At 44.3% G+C, this 20,677-nt stretch overlaps 1 protein-coding gene across 13 annotated transcripts in view; it reads right to left on the bottom strand.

The window, feature by feature from the left end:
- The window catches only part of CIT (citron rho-interacting serine/threonine kinase), a 106,211-nt gene that overhangs the window by 57,881 nt on the left and 27,653 nt on the right, over positions 1 to 20,677 (bottom strand). For 11 of the 13 annotated variants that reach the window (XM_083589669.1, XM_083589671.1, XM_083589672.1 and 8 more), the window contains 8 exons: positions 12,459 to 12,561; positions 11,419 to 11,562; positions 10,484 to 10,603; positions 9,982 to 10,161; positions 8,826 to 8,879; positions 5,841 to 5,894; positions 2,218 to 2,358; positions 1,289 to 1,414 (listed from right to left, as the gene is read on the bottom strand). In XM_083589669.1, the coding sequence (XP_083445795.1) occupies positions 1,289 to 1,414; positions 2,218 to 2,358; positions 5,841 to 5,894; positions 8,826 to 8,879; positions 9,982 to 10,161; positions 10,484 to 10,603; positions 11,419 to 11,562; positions 12,459 to 12,561 (922 nt within the window). The remainder of the gene's footprint in view (positions 1 to 1,288; positions 1,415 to 2,217; positions 2,359 to 5,840; positions 5,895 to 8,825; positions 8,880 to 9,981; positions 10,162 to 10,483; positions 10,604 to 11,418; positions 11,563 to 12,458; positions 12,562 to 20,677) is intronic. The other 2 variants (XM_083589670.1, XM_083589667.1) reach the window with 1 other exon arrangement.

Genomic DNA, 20,677 nt, shown 5'->3' with positions numbered 1-20,677 from the left:
CATGTTCGTAGCTTCAAGAACACTGTCCAACCATCTCATCCTCTGTTGTCCCCTTCTCCTTGTGCCCTCCATCTTTCCCAACATCAGGGTCTTTTCCAGGGAGTCTTCTCCTCTCATGAGGTGGCCAAAGTATTGGAGCCTCAGCTTCACGATCTGTCCTTCCAATGAGCACTCAGGGCTTCAGAATGGATAGGTTTGATCTTCTTGCAGTCCATGGGACTCTCAGTCTCCTGGAACCTATATTACTTATGACCAGCTCTGCCTAGTGCCCTCAGTGTTGCCACATCAAAGGCCAGTAGAGCACGAATAAGATAAAACTTATGTGCACTCCACTTAGCTGTGCCACAGCTATCTCGCATGGGTGCAATTTGCCTGGTTGCACTGCAGCATGGGCACTATAGTGTACTGCAGATTACCTGTGACAGGATGCAGATGATTTCGGTCTATGTCTTGGGGACAGCCCAGGCACAGTCTCCAGGTCAGGGCTCACATGGTTGCATGTTCCTCCATACAATAAGGTTCCTTTCATAAGAACACCAACGTAACAGGCCTCTCTGTGCTGCTACTCAGCAGCTGACATTCAGAGGCACATCTTGAGACATGTACTTGGGTTTAAAGTGGGATTAAAAGCATCTAAAACCACATTTGCAGGGAAGGAGGACACTGGCACAACCGTGTCCCTAACATGCTAGTTTCCTGTGTGGAGCAATTCCTTTATTTTTCTACTAAATAACATTCCATCATGTGAACCATGGTGTGAAGTGATACATCCCATACATAGATAGATCTCATTGAGAATTAGGCAGTAGTGAATCAAGGCTAAGAGAATCTGGGCCCCGTATAATCCTAATAATAAATAATGTCAGTCTGACTATGTGTCAGCCCAGAAGAGACCGAGAACATGAAGACAGCCTCTGGGCCCTGCCTTGTTACAAAAAGCAGCTATAGGTTAATTGAGAAAAAAATATCCAAGGCCTTCTACCAGCTTCCATGTGTCTTCAGTTTGTTGTCAGCCACTGAGAAGCCAGATGGACTCTTCTTTCTCCCACAGCAGCACAGTCGTGTTACATCTGCACAAAAGGCCTCCTACACTAAATGTTCAGCCCTGAACCAAGCGCCCAAGAATCTGCATGAAATCCCTTCATTTGGTTTCACCTGGCTCCAGCTACGCATTTTAACATCTAGAAAAAAACTTTTCAAAATGTTAACACTTCCCACTGCATCTTATGGAGCCAGAAACTGTGCCCACTATTCCGCTCCAGTCTCCCATTTTGTAATCACTACCCACCAAAATTTTATCCGCCATCTGCTGGATCTGCTGAGATTTCGTCTGGATATCTTCCTTCAGTCGGTTCTCTCTGCGTTCAACCGTTTCCAGTCGCTTCACTTGGTTCTCCAGAGAATGGCGCCTTTCCTGTCCGACATTCAGGAAAGCAGAATTGAGGCTAAAGGAGCCCTGGGTGTTCACACAGCAAGTAGCAGTCACAGTAGAACCATTTCAGTACCACTCCCTAAATTACATACCCACCCCCCTTAAAGTTTAATTTAAAAAGCAAATCCAGCAAAAAAAAAAACAAACAGTACTTGAACACAGAAACAAGAATAAATATTGTTTGCTTTAAAAACAAAAAACCAGTTCTTTCATTTGACACAACATAGTTCAGTTCAGATATATAAATAAAGGGTGGTTTATGGCAGGTGTGGGGGACATGTTGCTGAACTACAACTCCCATAATCCCTGGTCATTGACCATGCTTGCTAAAACAAAGTAAGAGCTTGATGGATCAGGCCAATGGTCCATCTGTTCTCACAATAGCCAACCAGATGCCTATGGGACACCCACAAGCAGGACAACAGAACTCCCCATCCTTCATTTCCAGCAACTGGCATTCAGAAGCATGACTGCCTCCAACTGGGCAGGGAAAGCAGAACCATTGTAGACAGTAGTTCAGTGGTTCCTCACCCTTCATCTATGGTTACAAGCACAAGCCAATATAAGACTCACACAGAAGAGGGATTTAATAAACCTTCCATTCCTGGTTTAGTCTAAACAGCAGCTTCCCATTTCAACCAGACTCAAGAAGCCTGACCTGTACAACCCACAGGGAGTTAAATAAGCCAGGATATCAAACCAAGGACGGGATTTGGTATGCCTGAAGTGGACTTTCCGGTTACTCTTAAAAGTTAACATCTTAAAAGTTAAAAGCTTTTGCCAACCTCTGCTTCGAGCAATTTCTTTTTCATGCCTTCGTTAGAGTCTTCCCGGTTTTGCAACTTCTCCAGTTCTTTCTCGGCTCTTTCTTTCGCTTGGCGTATGTTCTGAAGGAGTTCAGTGGCCTCCGAGCTGGCTTTCATTGCCTTGAAGAATAGGGAGAATAATGCTAAAGTTTTTAACGTGTATAAGATTGCAAGCACCAATATCCAGCATTCCAGTAACAACTTAATGAAGCAGCTAATCAGTGACAGAATTTGATACTATGTTTGTGTGTGTGTGTGTGTGTGTGTGTGTGTGTAATAAGCAGTCAAAGCACTGCTCTCTGCATTACTCTCAAACTCTGAACACCGTAGTAGAATATTACTGACAGATGCTTAGAAAGTTGAGGTAATTCTAATCTGTTTTAGTATTTTAACTTTCACATGTTTTAAAGTAATTTTTTATTGATCTTACTGTTACATCTTTTGTAAACCACTTTAAGGTTTTTACAGTCTAGAATTGTCTACATTTTATGATATATATATATATATCCACACAAGTTTCCAGAAATTGAACTAGACTTCTTGATCCAAGTAGTAGTACACACATTTAGGTTAGAACCTTAAGAAAACCTTAATGGGAGCATTAATATAATTGCATGGCAGATGAGCAGACTTTCCAATTTACTCAGTGTTCACCTGTTATGCTTGCTGCAATTTATGGCAATAGCCTTTGCTTTAATTTGTCTGGGAGAGGGAGGCACCAATGGGAAAGTGGCATGGAGAAGAGAAGGCAACTAACTGCTAGGCTCTGACGTAGGTTGGTGGAGCGGCTAGTTTTGGGAAGGCCCTAGCTAAACAAAACACATATTAAGCAAAGCATGACAAGGCTTCTTAAACCTCCACTGAATGACTGCAACGCAAAGTGCTTCTACACCTAATACCAGAACAACTCACAGCCTCTTTGGTGGACTTGCCCGAAGATTAAGGTATTCTGGGAAATGATCTATAATGAACTTAAAAAGGTATTTAAATATACTTTCCCCAAGAAACCAGAGGCCTTTCTCTTGGGTATTGTCGGCCAAGGGGTGTTAAAGACGGATATAACTTTCTTTATGTATGCTACAGCAGCAGCTAGAATACTCATTGCGAAGTACTGGAAGACGCAAGAGCTACCCACACTGGAAGAATGGCAGATGAAGGTGATAGACTACATGGGCTTGGCAGAAATGACGAGCAGAATCCGAAACCAGGGAAGAGAAGCAGCGCAAGAAGAATGGAAAAAATTTAAGGACTATTTAAAGAAATATTACAAAGTTAATGAAAGTTAGAATGATGTTGGACTGGAAAGTAAATGGTTACTATTAGCTATGGTTAAGACAAGGAGAATAAGGAAGACTAGTCTAAATTTAAATTAAAATAAGGGAAGATTTGCTGAACAATCGATAAGAATTTGGAATACAGAAAAGGGAGGCATGAGGAAGTCGGGGAAGAAAGGTATAAGAAATTAGGATATGAAATGATACATGTTTTTTGTTCTGTTTTTGTCTTTGTATGTTTATGTATGTTGTGTTTATATGGAAAAAATAAAAATATTATAAAAAAAAAAAAAGAAGAAGAACTCACAGCCAATCCTTCCATGGGGCGATACCCACCTTCAAATAAGATTGTGGCGTTTCTGCTCAACCTGAAGCAGCCAGCAACACACCCCTGCAAAAGTGCAATGCTGTACATCTACTAAATTACTCGTTAGTGTAACAGGTGGTGTTGCTCCTCCTGCCTGATAATGAAGCTCATGTAATCCAACACAAACCTTTGTGAATATGCTGGTCAGCTTGCCCACAGGAAATGAACGACTAACCAGAAAGTAACTAAATCTGAAGTACTACAACTAAGAGCATCCCTTTTGCAGAACTGGAAAAATATAGCTGTAAAATAGCAGACACGTGTATGTTTTGACATTCCCCATGTGTATGTTTTGACATTCTGATATTGTATCTTTTCATCTTTGCATAGCTGGGAAAATATCCCCCAAATGCACGAAATTACTCTGGGCAACGAAAGTTAGGCTGAAATTTTACTGTCCGTTTGACAACTGGAAGCACATGTGGCCAATCCGTGGCCCATATTTAACTCTTGTGGGTGCCCAATGTAGCTCCAACGCCACAGCTACTGATTTCAGTGCACCTGCCCTGCCTGCCCTCTTATGGTCTAACTAATCTAGAAAGCTACATTTCCTGTTTCCAGGCCCAGAGCGCTCCTGGTATGCTGTATGGTCAGACAGCATTACAGCTTGGTGTTCTCTGTTCAGATTTTGAGGAGGAAGGTGTGACCAAAGTGAGAGGAGAGTTGAAATGGGGGAGTCAAAGCCCAATTCAACCTCCCGAGTGTCCTTGCCATGCCCCCCCCCAAATGCACAAGTGAGAATGAGCTGCGGCTCTGATCCAGCCACACCCACTACCACGCTATGCCATGCCTTATCTTTCAACATGTACACAGCACTTTGAAATATTCTGGATGCTCTACAGGTGATAAACAGCAACATCTCTAACTCATGAAGCAGGTTAGGAAATGAGCGGCTTGTCTCAGGCAAGAACAGCCAGGACTCCTTAGCCTAAGTCTCTACACATACCCACTGTGTAATGGCAGTTCCTTCCTCTGCAAGAAGTCTAATGCAATGGGAAACACCCAGCAGAGAGGTAGGCTTATGTTGGTAGCAAAAGTGTCCATGCATCTTTCAACCACATGTGTACAATTGCATTATGAAGTTTGAGGCAAGGTTTGCTGTTCAGCTGTAAACTGGTGTGTTATTTGCATGGGATTACAGGAGTTCTAAAAGGAGATGGGGAACTTTTTTCCTTTTGTAAAAAAACAACCTTTAAAAAAGTATATGAAGAAAAGGTGAATTGTGAGTGGTTTGCGTGCCTTTGATTCCATGGGAAGTGGCTCTCTCTGTGTGCCCCCGATAGCTTTCCACCAGCCCAATGTAGACCTCATCCTGAAAAAGGTCCACCCCCCTACATGAAACACACACTTTACAAGAGAAATTAAGTTCAGTTTTAGTATCTCATTAGTGCTGAGCGTGTCTCGGATTGCTCAGGGGCTGCTCTATAAGGCTTCACACTTTGTATGCAAAGTTCCAGAACAGATGCAACATCGTCCACAAATTATGATTTGGCACCCACCCCATTCATGAAAAGTAGATCCAAATTAAGCAGTCGCAATCTGTTGCTGCTTCAGGGTTCATTCTATTTTTACAATGTGGCCCCCAGTACTGAAAAAGCTCACACCTGGTGCAGAGCGCCTGATCCGGCTTTCCAAAGTTAAATCTCTACCAAACATTCCAATTCTGGCTCAGCTTCGGTTTTAAAAATAAACATAGGATGACATGTTGTGAAGAGGAGAAAGCACTGAGATCATCACGATTTTGGATCCCAATCCCCCACCCTTCTTCTCCCTTTCCTACCCAAAGCACAATGACTAATTCTGTTTTTGAACACGAGACACCACTCCTCCCCTCCTCTGCATTACGGCTTGCTGGTAAGTCGAAGGAGGAGATGTATAAACTGCACAAGAAGCGACTCACAACTTTTAACTCACACGCAGAAGCAATCAATTCTCTTAACACGCACCTATCCAAACCTTACCTTTGTCAGCTTCTCCTGTAGCTCCTGGATTTTGACCTGCTGTTCCGCATTCACCTACAAGGAAGAGGCGTGGAAATACTAGCTAGTGTAATGCTACATTGAATCACTTCAATCCAATGACTGCAGTCCCCCCGCACTCTCACATGACGCTTTCTTAAAGCAGGTCCTCTTGACTAAGGCATCCTCCTCCTGGGTGCTGTTGAATTACAGCTCCAATCAATCCCAGCCGACATAGCCAATGGTCAGGGATGGTGGGGGCTGAAGTTCAGCAATATCTGGAGAGTACCGTGTCAGCTACCCCAGTTGTCCAATGAAATATGGAGAACGAAAAGGGACCCAGTTTGATTCTGGTTGGCTAGCAAAATATTTCTGGGAATGGTGCAAAGTTTCTCTTTGCAAGGTGGAAAGGACTGAGGGTTGGTGAAAAGCCATTTGGGAAAATGGAGCATTTATTACTTTTCTGGCAATAAGTCATGTTTGGAAAGAAACACCTAGAAGGACCAGAGGTCTAAGGAAAATAGGGTTTGGCTGGTTGCTTATCTACCAACAACACTGTCCACTTGTTCTCCTGCTGCCCCTGGGCCCAATCCTCGCTTCAACCAAGGAAAGGAAATGACAGCCAAGTGAGCTGGCAGAAATGGCTGCTGCTCTTTCTCACTCCCATTGCTTGATCCACTTTGCTCTCCCTTCTTGACCAGAGGAAGAGAATAGGAGGCAAATGTGAAAAGGAATAGCAGTAGAGCCAGAGGCTCAACGATGCCTACCCAGATGCCAGCTCTGTGCCTAGCAAGATGTCAGGGATTGGCAAGACGCTGATGAGTGTGCACCAGGGGAAGAGGGGTTGAAGTCTGACTCGGGAGAGGGGGCAGTGAGTTGTGGGGAACTGCTTTTGCCAGGAAGCAAGAGTTGGAGGCTGGGAAGGCTTCCGAGTTGGAGGGTGGAACACAGGATGGGTCAGAAGAAAAGGAGGAAGAGGCAAGTCAGGAAAGTGAAGAGCCAGGAGCTTCTCCACCCATTGTTTCCTAGAACCAGGAGGGGATTGAAAAGGGGTGAGCAGAGGAAGCTTCCACATAGGCATAGACTTTGGCTACATGTGCGCAGTCCATCAGGGGGGAGGTATATAAAGTGGTAGAGGGAGAGTGGACCCCTGTCGCTGCAACTGTTCCATTGAGTGATGACCTGGGAATAGCTGCCTAGACACCAGTCCTATGCGTGGGCATTCAGATCCATAGAAATGACTATGTGTAAGCTTTGAAAATAAGGAGTTAACTATTTGCCGTGTCCACTCCTTTGGCTGGGGAGCGCCTTTGGCACAAACCTATGTCTCCTTGGCACTGCAGACCACAGTATTCCAGTACTAAAGGTAAAGGTACCCCTGACCATTAGGTCCAGTCGTGGATGACTCTGGGGTTGTGGCACTCATCTCACTCTATAGGCCGAGGGAGCCAGCATTTGTCTGCAGACAGCTTCTGGGTCATGTGGCCAGCATGACTAAGCTGCTTCTGGCGAACCAGAGCAGCATATGGAAACGCCATTTACCTTCTCACTGGAGCGGTACCTATTTATCCACTTGCACTCTGACGTGCTTTCGAATTGCTAGGCTGGCAGGAGCAGGAACCAAGCAACGGGAGCTCAACCCGTCATGAGGATTCAAACCGCCACCTTCTGATCGGCAAGCCCTAGGCTCCTTGGTTTAGACCACAGCGCCTCCCGCGTCCCTAGGACTCCAGTACTACCAGCCCCTTATTTCTGGCATTCAATTCACAGTTCAGCTTTCTCCTTGGACGCTCCTTTCTTCATCTCCCTGCCCGTTTTCTCTGGCCTCAGGGTTTCAGTCTACTGCTGCACCCTTTACCACCCCAGCTTTCAGCCAGCTTCCCTGTCAATTCAGAAGCAGCACTCTTGCCTCCATCCCTTCCTGCTAACACACTGGCATACAGGGGTTTCTCCCTATAGCACCTCATTTTCTCAACTCCAGATCTCTGTTGCATATGCCTACCCTTCCTTAACGTTCCTGGGTGGTACCCAACTAAACAGCTCCACTAGCACCATGAGTTTCAGCTGTGCAATGGAACGACCCCGCCCCCTTTTCTCCTTGTGTGCCCCTAAACTTGTTCCAGGAGCTCTCCCAACCCCCCAGAGCAGATTTATGGGGTAGGCAAAGGGAAGAAAGGGCACAGAAGTCACCTAAAACTCATTGTATTAGAAGAGCTGTTTAGATGGATAGCTCTCCATTTCTCAGTAAATTGTCAAGTATAATTTGCTTGTCTCATCCACCCACTCTGCCTCTGGGTTCTCCTACCCACTAAGTATCCCTAACTTGGAGATTTCTTTCTCTTGAACTTTCCAGTCTTCTGCCCTGACTTGCCCACACAGCTTGTGCCTGGCCCTAAGCCAGCTGCTGCAAGTTCATTTCAACTCACATACGTTGAAATGCCACAAAGAGTACAAGACGGGCAAGTGCTCTTAAGCAGCTAGAGTTTTCACAAAGACATCACTACAGGGCATCAACACAGCGCGGAGGGTTAAGATGTTTCATCACCCACACTGCTTACCACAAAATCCCCATGAATTAGAATACAGTGGTACCTCGGGTTAAGTACTTAATTCGTTCCGGAAGTCCGTTCTTAACCTGAAACTGTTCTTAACCTGAAGCACCACTTTAGCTAATAGGGCCTCCCGCTGCTTCCGCGCCGCTGGAGCACGATTTCTGTTCTCATCCTGAAGCAAAGTTCTTAACCCTAGGTACTATTTCTGGGTTAGTGGAGTCTGTAACCTGAAGTGTCTGTAACCTGAAGTGTATGTAACCCAAGGTACCACTGTATACATTTTCTTACATATATACATTTCCCAAGTGCCGGGGCCGGGAGGGACACCACTTATTGATCAGGCCTACTTCAAAATCAAACCACAAAATCACTAAATGAAAAGCCCATTGAATTCATACTGGGGTTCTATCAGTACAAAACACCCAGAGGAACATACCTTCTCCAGTTTGGAATACAGCTCTCCTACTTCCGTTTTTCCTTGATCTTTAACCTTTAAAAGCAAAGATGAAAGAAAGATGAACCACCCAGCCACAGGACTCAGATCAGACACCACAGTATGAGCAGCAGTTCCTCAGTTTCAAAGCTGTCTCAATCTGTTCTTTCTTCAAACGAACATTAGAAAGTGCAGCTCTAAATGGGTCATGTTTTTTTAAAAAAATATTACTGGTATTTAAAATGAATAAATGGGGTCAAAATAAAAGTGCTGCGGTTCCAAACTGCCAATGAATCATGTCTGTAGATCCATTATTAAGTTATGCTAAGAGGAAGGGGCTAAATTGATAAAGAGTGGTGAGAATGGACTCCTTCCTTTTGGAGAACAGGAATTCTGGAATAGATGTATCTATTCCAATTAATTTGCACAAAACTTTCCCCCCATGAACCCTTGATAGGCAGGCAAGAAAAACTGACTGGTAACAGAGAAAAAAGTAGATTACTAATGACTATCAGATTTCTTGGGTATTTTTTTTAAACCATTGCTGCTCCATATCATGCTATATTTCTACTCATTAACAAAATTAAAAGTCTGAATTTCTACCAAAGCCATGTTTTTTTTATTTGCAACCATATGAAGAGGCTACTGGATCAGGCCAATAGCCCCTCTAGTCCAGCATCCTGTTCTCACAGTGGCCAACCAGATGCCTGTGGGAAGCCCACAAGCAGGATTTGAGCACAAGACCATTCTGCCCTCCTGCAGTTTCCAGCAGCTGGTACAGTGGTACCTCTAGTTACGAACTTAATTTGTTCCGGAGGTCCGTTCTTAACCTGAAACTGTTCTCAACTAGAGGCGTGCTTTCGCTAATAGGGCCTCTTGCTGCCTCTGCGCCGCTGGCACATGATTTCCGTTCTCATCCTGGGGCAAAGTTCTCAACTCGAGGTAACTCTTCCAGGTTAGCGGAGTTTGTAACCTGAAACGTTTGTAACTCGAGGTACCACTGTATTTGGAAGCATTGCTGCCTCCACCTTTGGAAGCAGAGCAGAGCAATCATGGCATGCAAACGAAACCTAATGAAGTCGAATCTATTCTCAATACATTGGTGTGAGGAGCAAGACTGCCAAAATTAACCCCAAAAACAGAATTATAGTTCCCTGACCTTAGCTACCTTCTGGAGCCTGTTGTGACATTCTGTGGCTTTGCGTTTGAACTCTTCAGCAGCCAATCGGGACTCTCTCAATTCCGATTCATAAAGATCACTCCGTCTGCGAGCTGAAATGAGGTCTTCTTCTAACTGATTCATCATTAGCCTCATCTCTTCTACCTGAGCCTGATACTCCTGTGGGAGGAAGTGGGGTGTCACACACTTCAGAAAGGACAAAGGGAAAAATGGCAACCAGGCAGTTGTGTAAGGAAAAACACAGAGGGAGGAAGCACACACAACCACACAGAGTGAAACACATTTTTGCCGTACACAAAGGTTATGTCCCCTTTCATTAAAAAAAAATGTGTATATATGGAAAGCCACACATGAGAGAGAGAAAAGTTTTTACACTCCACCAACACCCTGGATCTATTCCTAGTGTGAGGACTGGCTAGCACAAGCCAAAGCCAAAGCTATCACCAGCCACTACATTCCTCTGAGAAGTAGCTACACACACCTGTTCTTTGATTTCCTGAAGCTTCCGGCTCTGTTCCCTGATATCGTGAAGGAGCTGCAGTGCCTTGTCGTCCTCCTGAGACACTTCCATCCGAGCCTGCTCCAGACTTCGCTTTAAGCTCTGCAAAAGCGCAACGTTTAATACACAGCCACTTTGCATGCAGCTGTACCAAGGAAAATGTTATCAGTTATGGATAAAAAAAACACACCAACAGGACAGCAAAACCCAAAGCTTGCATCTTAGCTTCTGTTCAGCTCCAGTCTCCTGCCTCGGCAGCAACAAAAGAACACGTCCACTTGAATGAAATATGGTATGTTGTTTAAGAAACACCATTTTGGAGTGCAATTTAAAGAGCTACATGAGCAAGGAGGACACCGGCAACTATCCCTGTTAAAGTACAGAATGGAGAAAGGATCTGCTATTGAGCTGTGGCCTATTTATGAACACAAGGTTCAATCTCTTGACACCTCCAGTTAGACCAAGAATTCCTTGGAAAGTCAAAGTATAGGCAGTTTCAGATATGCTAATACTACAAAAAGAAAAGGATCAATGTAAGAAGATTCTTTGCACAGACTTCCCTACCAGTGTCAAATAAATGCTTCTGAATCATGACTACCTTGCTTCAGATTTGGTTAAGGAAATAGTCCAAAGTATGTAAACTCCAACAAGCACCATATCCGCTGCTATCTTCTGCATGGAAGACTCAAGCTAAATTTCCTTTGCCTTCTCTGCCACGCTGTCAACCTATCAGGTCATTAATGAATTAAAACCACGTAACAGGCTTACAGTGCTTTGGCAATTAACCACCCCTATTTATTTAAGACAGCTATCCTTCTTAAGCTCCCTCTGCCATATGCCTTACTGAGACATCCATAACAGAAAGGTTTTAGACCAACGGAAGTCAGTGACTTCAGGGGGAACAGGTAGAGGCTCACACTGCATTCTGTGATGTAGGTAGCCAGGTCCTGCTCAAGGAGGGATCGCTGGGTCTCGGAGGCTTTCAGTTCCACCTCCTTTTGGCTAAGTACAGCCTCCACCTCCGATACTCTGCGGTGCAAGCGCGTCATTTCCTGCTCCATCTGCAACAAACATTAAAAGGTTTAAAAGCATTTTCCAAGGGTCTACGAGCAGACAAAGGGTCGATGCACAACTCGGGAGGAAAATCTGTCTCTGGAAGAGAGACTAGGCTAGAATTCTGTTTAAATTCAAATACCATGGTTCTGCTCCTGGGGATTCACAGTTCCTTCTCAAGGAAAGGCAGTAAGTCTAAGTCACCCCATTCATTCAAGCCGCTTGTTCACATTCAGTCACTCTTCGAACCCCAGTTAGCAAAGAAGCCACAATCATTTTTTCACCTGATTACTTTTTTTTTCTCCAGAGATGGGTCACTTTAGCTTTATCCCAAATCCATGTTGGACCAGAGGAGGGCTCCCCCCCATGTCCTTCTGAGGGATCAAATGTCAAGTCCAGCACGGAACAGAAAGAGAAGTAACTGCACACTCTTTAAAGTCTCTCAAAACAAAGAGAGGGGTTTAAAATGTATATCCCAGTGAGTTTTCTTTCAGCAACAGTTCTCACTGTCAAATCAATGAAGCGGCAACAGTTACATAAGCAGAAACCGAAGGACGAAAAGAGGAAAAGAAGAAGCAGAAGAAGAAGAGAGACTTCGTAGCATTCAGAACAGAACCGAAGCTGCTGAACATTTGATGGAAGAAGAAATGCCACCTGCTGGAAACCACTGCCGTCAACGCCAGGCCAAGCAAAGGTCTAGAGAAAATCCAGAGCCTCCTTTTGTTATAAAATTAACGGGTCTAGAAACAGACATGACCTAAACTCATCTCCCTCATCTAACTGGTGAGGAGGAAACTGCTCCACCGAAGCTGTGGACCCATCAGCAGCATCTGGTAGGTCCTTTGGCATACACAGGTTGAAGATCCCTGGAGCAAGGTGGGAGGCTGGCCATGTAAATAAATACCTTGTGGCACTTATCCTGGGTGTCTTGCAGCTCTTTACTCTTAAGAAGGATTTTCTTTTCCATGGAGTTAATCTTGGCTGGAGAATCCAAACCCAAAGCAGACCTTTAAAGAAGAAAAAAAAGAACCCCAAATAATAATAATAATATTTGCACATATATATGCACCACCACACCAGAGCAGTCTAAATGGTTTATAAAAAGATCATTACAAACACACACACACACACACACACACACACACACACACAAACCCCAAAAAACTGGTGTTATCTAACTTCAACTCAGAGCAGGCCCATTGAAATTAATGGATCCGAGTTAGTCAGACTATTTTCAGTGGCTCTACTCTATATATGATTATCATTGAATGCAACTCTGAATATCAGATAATACAACAAAAGCAAAAACCTAGCAGCACATTTTGATTACCTTTACAGTCAGGTAAATTACTTAGTAACCTGGCCACCACATACTTTTTGTTGGGGACGGTCTATAAGAGACATTATTTATGGAAGATTACTTATGGATATGAGCTGAGAGCTGGGAGCTGTTTCCTCCCAGACATTCCCAACTCCCATAATCCTTGGCCATTGGCCATGGTGGCTGGGCCTGATGGGAGTCCAAAACCCCTGGAGGACCCACAGGTCCTTCCTCACCCCACCCCAAAGGATGCAAAGACCCAGCAGAACATTGTTGGGATAGGTTGCAAGATGAATATGAGAATGCCCTAGTTACAAGAGCTGAGCCACTTTATGTTGCTATTAAGCATCACATAAAGACTTTTTTTCTGGGAAAGGTGGGTATATTATTATTTTCACAATGGCCATCACAATACATGGCAATCTTTATGGCTGCAATTTAGAAGCCAGTCAAAGGAAGTAATGGGAAAGACATGAAAAAGGTGTTGCTAAGATAGAAAGACCCCATGGGGTTTTCAACCATTAAGCACAACCTCCACTTAGAGTACATTATTGAGGTCTAACCTAGAGGCATTACTAGTAGCTTGCACAGTGTTTGTTAGCATTAGAAGAGCAAAGTGTTAAAACTCTTCATGGGGAAAAAGAAACATCCAGAGATGTGCTTGATGGCTTGAGAAAGACTGGACTGGTTCAGACATCACCATCTCAGTGTGATAGACCAGGCGTGGGGAACCTCTGGCCCTCTAGATGCTACTGAACTACAGTTCCCATTATCCCTGGCCATTGGCCATGCTTGTTGGGGCTGATGGGAGTTGTAGTTCATTTCTCCACAACTACGATAGACAAAAGGCAGAGTAAGACCCTCTTGCCCCTTACAACCTAGCATGCAGCTCCCAGAAGGCTGCCCTTGTGGGAATGTGATCCTCTGGCTCAAAATAATACTAGCTATCCCAACCCCTATGCAACGTTGTTGTCTAAAAATAATCAAAACCTACTCTACATGCCAGCACTGCAGAGGGCAAACACTGAAATATTCTTTCTGGAACTGGAGCTATTTGTTGTTAGACCCCTTGTATATTAAGAACTAGATTGATAAAACGTGTTTATACTCCCCCGCCCATCCTTGAATGCTTACCATAATAAAAGAAAAAGGAAACCACAACATGCACACACAAAAGCTATTCACAGCAGCACAGTCTATTTAACTAGGCAATTAATAAACTGGTTGTAGATCCCCGGAGCGAAGAGGGAAGCCAGCCATGGAAATAAATACCTTGGGGTAGTTTGAATAGCAAATGCTTACTACTACAGGAATTTGCAGAAACACAAATGCAAAGAAAAAGCAGGTCGCCTGTCCATAGGAGTACATACACTTGCCAAGGTGCCATTGGTCACTACCTTCTTTTTGTCAGATAAGAGCACCCCAAAAGTGTGGCAGCTCCCCCAACTTCAAGGTTTCCCTGACTTTGGAGTTTCTACGAGGCTTGCTGCAACATTAGGGAGAGTCCCTGCCTTTCTCCAGAGTCCAGTTAGGCTTGACCGAGAGCAAGTCATACTGACATTTTCTGACCATCCCCATGGCTCAACGTAAGAGGGACACACATCCCAGTTTCCTTTCCACACAACTATGAATGGGGGGGGGGCGGACATCTGCCACACCGAGCCTTCAAAGCTTACTGATGGCATTACAAACAAGACTTTGCTTTGCTCTCTTGGAGGAATGGACAGAATCAATGGTGAAAGCACTTTGGTTGGTTAACAGAACCAATTGCTATCAGTAATTTGGTGAAATAGAAAGTTTTCTCCATGAAGGCCTGCCATACCATACCCCAGCTTAACTTCTGGGCGGTAGGCAACTTGAGATTTTTATGTTTGTTTCATCTTAGTTGCTGCTTTGGGGATATCATTGTGTTACTGTTATCCTGCTTATGCACAAGTATGTAAGTACGGCCCTACTGGATTGGGCCAAAGACCCACCTAGTCCAGCATCTTGTTCTTACAGTGGCCAATCAGATGCCCACGGGAAGTCCATAAGCAGGACACAAACCCCCAAGTATTACTCTTCCCTCTTGTGATTCCCACCAGTATGAGTACAGAGGCATGCTGCCTTCAACAGTTGAGGGAGAACATAGCCAACATAGCCTCTGTAACCTAGTCATATTTATCTTTTCTCTCTACCCGTATCACCAAATTTCTTATTTCTCTGGATAATTCCTTCTGCAAAGCCCCATTCTGACCTGTTTGCTGGTTTCTCAAGACTTCCAGATCCTGCTTTTCTAAGTTCATGCTTCCACCTTCCTTATCTAGGCCTTCAAAATGTTCTTCCTGTCAAGGATCTAAGCAGCCAGCATTTCTTCTCCCTATCGTACTCTATTGTACTTTGACTCATCTCAGGCAGTCAATGTAGAGTTTCACCACCACAAATGCCACTTGCACCCATAGCAGCTCTAAGAATCTGACTTCAAGATTATAAATTTCATAGAATTATAGAGTTGGAAGGGACCCTGAGGATCATCTAGTCCAACCTGCTGCAATGCAATGCAGCTGTCCCATACAGAATCAAACCTGCAACCTTGGTGTTATCAGTACCATGCTCTAACTGAGCTTAGATTCACTAACTCTTCTCTCCCTGGCCCACCATTCCTTAAATCAGACTGGTGGGTACCAAGGACAGTGCCTTTTCAAAGCTGGTGCTACAGCCCTATGATACACACCTTCTCTTGCTGACTTTAGCTGTGCTGCAAAAAACACTCTGCTCAGAAACCATTTCTATGCTTAATCCTTAGTGTCTGTTTAGGATGGCCCCTTAAATTCTTTGTATTGCTTGTGTTGTAGGACACCTTGGAAACATTTTATTTTGGAAGGTATGACTGACTGAATTAATGGATGAATGAAAAAGCGTTTCATCCCATTTTTAGAAGTACATACCCATCATCAACAGACTTTCTAATCTGAAGCCAGTTACTAAGGAACTACAATATGCCCAACTATGAGAGCGTTTAGTAATATGTATTCCAGTGATTACCCTGGACTACATAATTAGGAAAGCCTGCTCCAGATAAAGAGTTTAAAAAACGATCAAGAGACAAAATTCTTCTAACATAGCCCAAACTAAGAAAAGAAATACAACAGGTCATATTAAAGAATGAAATGAACTGGGGCCAAAACTTTGTTCCCAAACAAGCACATACTTCAATATGCTGAATCTAGCTTCATGCAACACATGGGAAGCTGCCATACATTGAGTCAGACCATTGGTCCATTTTGCTCAATGCAATCTACACTGGCTGGCAGCAACTCTCCCGGATTTCAGGTAGGGGACATTCCCAGACCTATCTGAAGATGCTGGGGGGTGAACCTAGGACCTTTATGCAAAGCAGACACACTACCGCTGAGCTATGCCCTTCCCCCAAACACCTACCCATTTCTTATTTCTTACATTTATATAAGTATTCCCGCACCCCAAGGAGCTCAAGGTGGTATATATGGTTCTCCCCTCCCCATTTTACTCTCACAACAACCTTGTGAAGTAGGTTAGGCTGAGAGACAGAAAGTGGCCCAATGTCACACCCAGTGAACTTCATGGCTGAGAGGGGACTTGAAACCTGGTCTCCAAGATCATAGTCTGACACTCTAACCACTACCCCACCACTGACTACCATGTACATCATCACTAAACTGCTTTGACAGCTCTGTTCACTGAAAGCAAGAACTCAGATTAATGGGCAGTAGCACCTCTGAGGTGCAGCATGAAAAATAAAAGCTATCCAAGTCGCATAGGATCAGGAAACTGCAAGACTGTTGCTGCTTCTCTTCAGACATCTTCGTTTATAGAGGTTTCGAAGTATTGGCCTAGTTCATACAAACAGATGCAGTGGTAGGACTGTTTCTAGACTATATCCTATCAGACTTCCAGCAGGCGACTGCAGGAGTCTTTTCCCAACCCTACCTGGAGAGACCGGGTATTGAGTCTGGAAACTTCTGAACTTCTAAATCCTCTTGGCTTCAAAAGATTAGACAGATTCTTGGAGGAGAGGGCTATTGATGGCTACTAGCCACAAGGGCTATGCTCTGCCTCCATAGAGAGAGGCAGCAATGCTTCTTAATATCAGTTGCTGGAAACCAAAGGAGGGGAGAGTACTCTTGTGCTCGAGTCCCAGAGGCAAGTGTTGTCAGAGGCACTGTGAGATCAGGATGTTAGACTAGGTGGACCATTGGCCTGATTCACCAGGCCCTCATGTTCTTATGTACGCACAGCTCTATCCAGCAAGTTACTGTCCCTCTCGGTCATGCAATACCACTTCCGGTTGCTAGTGGGGAAACGTTTGCGAACTTTACCACCCTATAGGCTATTGATATGAACTGCTTAAATTGGGAACCGATCCCTGGTTTCTCATTCTTTCCCTTCCTACAGAACTCTACATACTCTGTTGATGGAACTACCAAAAAAGCCCCCTCTGCAGATCATAAAGCCCAAGAAGGCCAGTAGGGAAGGAGGTCATTTATCTGTTAACTAATTAGAAGGGGAGAATTAACTAATTTAACCCTCTGAGACCACCAATTTTGGTAGTACTAGCTTAAGTAACAGCCCATCTCAGTTTTCCCTAGAACCCTTTTCACATTTAATAACTCTTCTGTACAATATAATTTAAGTGCCTAAGCCTGCTGAGGAAGTATTTTTTTCCACGGGCTGCCTAGAGTTTTTAAAATGTCTTCCATTTAATAAAAGTATAGCAAATTTGTTTTTCCCCCCTACATTTCAGAACTAATTAGATTTTTTTCTACTGCAGTATATTTGAGGAAGGCTACACACCTGGCATCCTGTAGGTTTAAGACTATTATGGTTTGCTCCGTGTGGAGCTGCTTGCGGAGACAATCCAGAAACTTCCAGTCACCCAGTACGTTCCCTAACTGGTGTTTTCATGTTTTTATTCTATTTTTTATTATTTTTAAATTATTTTAAATAAATAACTGGCTGGCTACTGGCAGCAGCTAGGATGCTTATAGCACAAGTGTGGAGGACGCCACAGGCCCTGCTAATATCTTTATGGCATGAAAACATACGGAACCTGGCCATCATGGAAAAGATAATGCATAATATCGTTATGAACTTTGCAGGGGTGAAGGCTAGATCCCCCTAAATGTGTTGTGGGTTTGTGCCAGATCCTCCCCATAATTTTTGGCTTTAGTAAAAGTCAGAATTAAACAAGGTTTGATTACACCGGGCCAAACATGGGCGTATGCAAACAAACCAGGCTAGCAGGGCAGGGCCAGCTGAGTGCAAGCCTTTAAGGCTGGCATGGCCAAACTTGGCCCTCCAGTTGTTTTAGGACTACAATTCCCATCATCCCTGACCACTGGTCCTGTTATAGCTAGGGATGATGGGAGTTGTAGTCCCAAAACAGCTGGTGGGCCAAGTTTGGCCATGCCTGCTTTAAGGAATAAAGCAGAGTGAATGGCCCATCAATGGAAACCATCACCAGGGCAGAAGACTCCCAGCCAGTCAACAGAGGAGGGCGGTTTCCAAGGTTACAGGGGGGGCCCTTCTTTGCTGAGTGCTAGTAGACAGAGGCAAAGGCCAGGTTTAGGATTTCTAATAGGAATGCTGTAGGGCCAGGGATGTCCAACCAGTAGATTGCGATCTACCAGGTTTTTTTATACAGTCTCTTGGGAGTTGGACATGCCTGCCGTAGGCTTTGGGAGCTCCTTGGAGTCAGACAGCAGTGAGAAGGAGGAAGAGGGGCAAAGCTCCATGTGAGCTGGGAATGACAGGCTGGAACTAAGAGACACGGGGAGATGGTGTTTTGGCTGCCCTGGAATCCAATACTGCACTCCTGCAGGAAGCAAGGCCACTAAAGATGTGAATGCTTTGAACTCTCCACAGTAGTTTCTGGTGCAAATAAAACCCTGTAACTTAAAGATATTATTCTCTGCCGTACCTAATTTTCCATGCCCAGCTAGAATCTTGTCGCTGCTAGGCAGAGTTTGGGGGTGGCATGCAACAATATAAAAGTCTCCAAAGGTTTAGAAACCACAGAACATGTTTATGTGGTATAGTCGGATTTCATTTCTAATGCTACAATACTTATCTCAGGACTCTTTGTCGCCACAAATGTGGAAGTATGGCAATCTTAAAAGCTTATTTACAGGTGTTTGCTCACGTTTTCTCACCTTGTACTTAAGAAAGAAACTGATGGCCCTTTATTTGAGTTTCTTCCTCTTGTGTTATTTTCTGTGCACGATTGATTTTTTTTTTTTACTTTTTTAAAAGTGAATTCTTACCCACCCTTCACCACAAGGTCCCAGGGCAGGTAAGAATCATATAGTATTAAAACCTAATAGAACTACTTGGAACAAACTAAAGAATATATACCAGACAATAAAGATGGTCTCTCTCACACACAAATAAATAAATCACACAAAAACTTAGCTGTCAATGTCCAAGCTAAAGAGGAGTATCTTTTGGAACCACATTCTGCCCATCTTAGAAGAATTTCATTAGCTGTGAAGTTGTTTCAGGACTAGAGAGTCTTGATTAAGGGTGTTTCAGAAAAAACCCACTCCCATACAAGCTCACCACCCACTTTGGATGAGACCCTGCTATGGTTTACCACTCAAAAGGGGCCTTTTTAAGTAGTGGAATATCACCTGCCACCACTGTTCCCCTTGAAGTCCACAAGGTGGGCCCATTCCTGTGGTTTTTTAATGAAAGGTTTGATGAGCTATAGGCAATCACTTTTTTAAAAAAATCCTTTTGCTGCCTTGAAAGTTTTTAATGGGTCCCAACTGTTACTAAATGGTGTTGCAGATGGCACTGTTTACATTGCTTGTAAACAACCTGGTTGGTCTATTTGGGGGCAGAAAGGCAGTTAGGAAACAAAAATAAAAATCAGCCATCTCCTGCAAAGGCTTGCTCTAAATCCTCAAGAGGGCTTTCATGCAAGAGCATCTTCTACAGTCTCTGTCAAAACAATAACTAACCAATATTATCATATATTTGCAAAAGCATGCAAACGATTGCATTGCTTGAACCAAAGATGTTTGTCACCTTGGGCTACTTTGGGAGGAAGGGTCGGACAGAAATAAATAAAATAAATAAATAAGCTTGGGCTTGTGGCAGGCGAGCACAACAGCACCCACCAACCCTGTCTACAACTTCAGCCTCCTGTGCATCTGATGCAATCTCTACAGTACACAGTGCAGAATTCCAGATGCATAGGCTTAAGAATGCATGTGACTTTCGACATTGTCACAACTCCTAATGCCGAGATGCAATGATCGTGCATTAGAGCCAATGGGGCAATATGGCGCAGGATGGAGGAAGAGAGATGATCCCAACGTAATACCTTAGTTTACACCATTGATGTCGGGAACCTGTGGCCCTCCAGATGTTCATCAGCATGACCAATGGTCAGAGATGCTGGGAGTTGTTGTCCAACACCTTCAGAGAGGACCACAGGTTCCTCATCCCTGCTTTAAAAGGTAAAGGTACCCCTGCCCGTACGGACCAGTCTTGACAGACTTTAGGGTTGTGCGCTCATCTCACTCTAGAGGCCGGGAGCCAGCGCTGTCCGCAGACACTTCCGGGTCACGTGGCCAGCGTGACGAAGCTGCTCCGGCGAACCGGCACCAGAGCAGCACACGGAAACGCCGTTTACCTTCCCGCTATAAAGCGGTACCTATTTATCTACTTGCACTTAAGGGTGCTTTCGAACTGCTAGGTGGGCAGGAGCTGGGACCAAACGACGGGAGCTCACCCCGCCGCGGGGATTCGAACCGCCGACCATCCGATCGGCAAGTCCT

Source organism: Podarcis filfolensis, assembly GCF_964270895.1.
Source record: "Podarcis filfolensis genome assembly, chromosome: 16".
Classification (NCBI taxonomy): Eukaryota; Metazoa; Chordata; class Lepidosauria; order Squamata; family Lacertidae; genus Podarcis; species Podarcis filfolensis.
The sequence above is the reverse complement of the archived record's forward strand: the minus strand, read 5'-3'. Positions and strand labels throughout refer to the sequence as shown.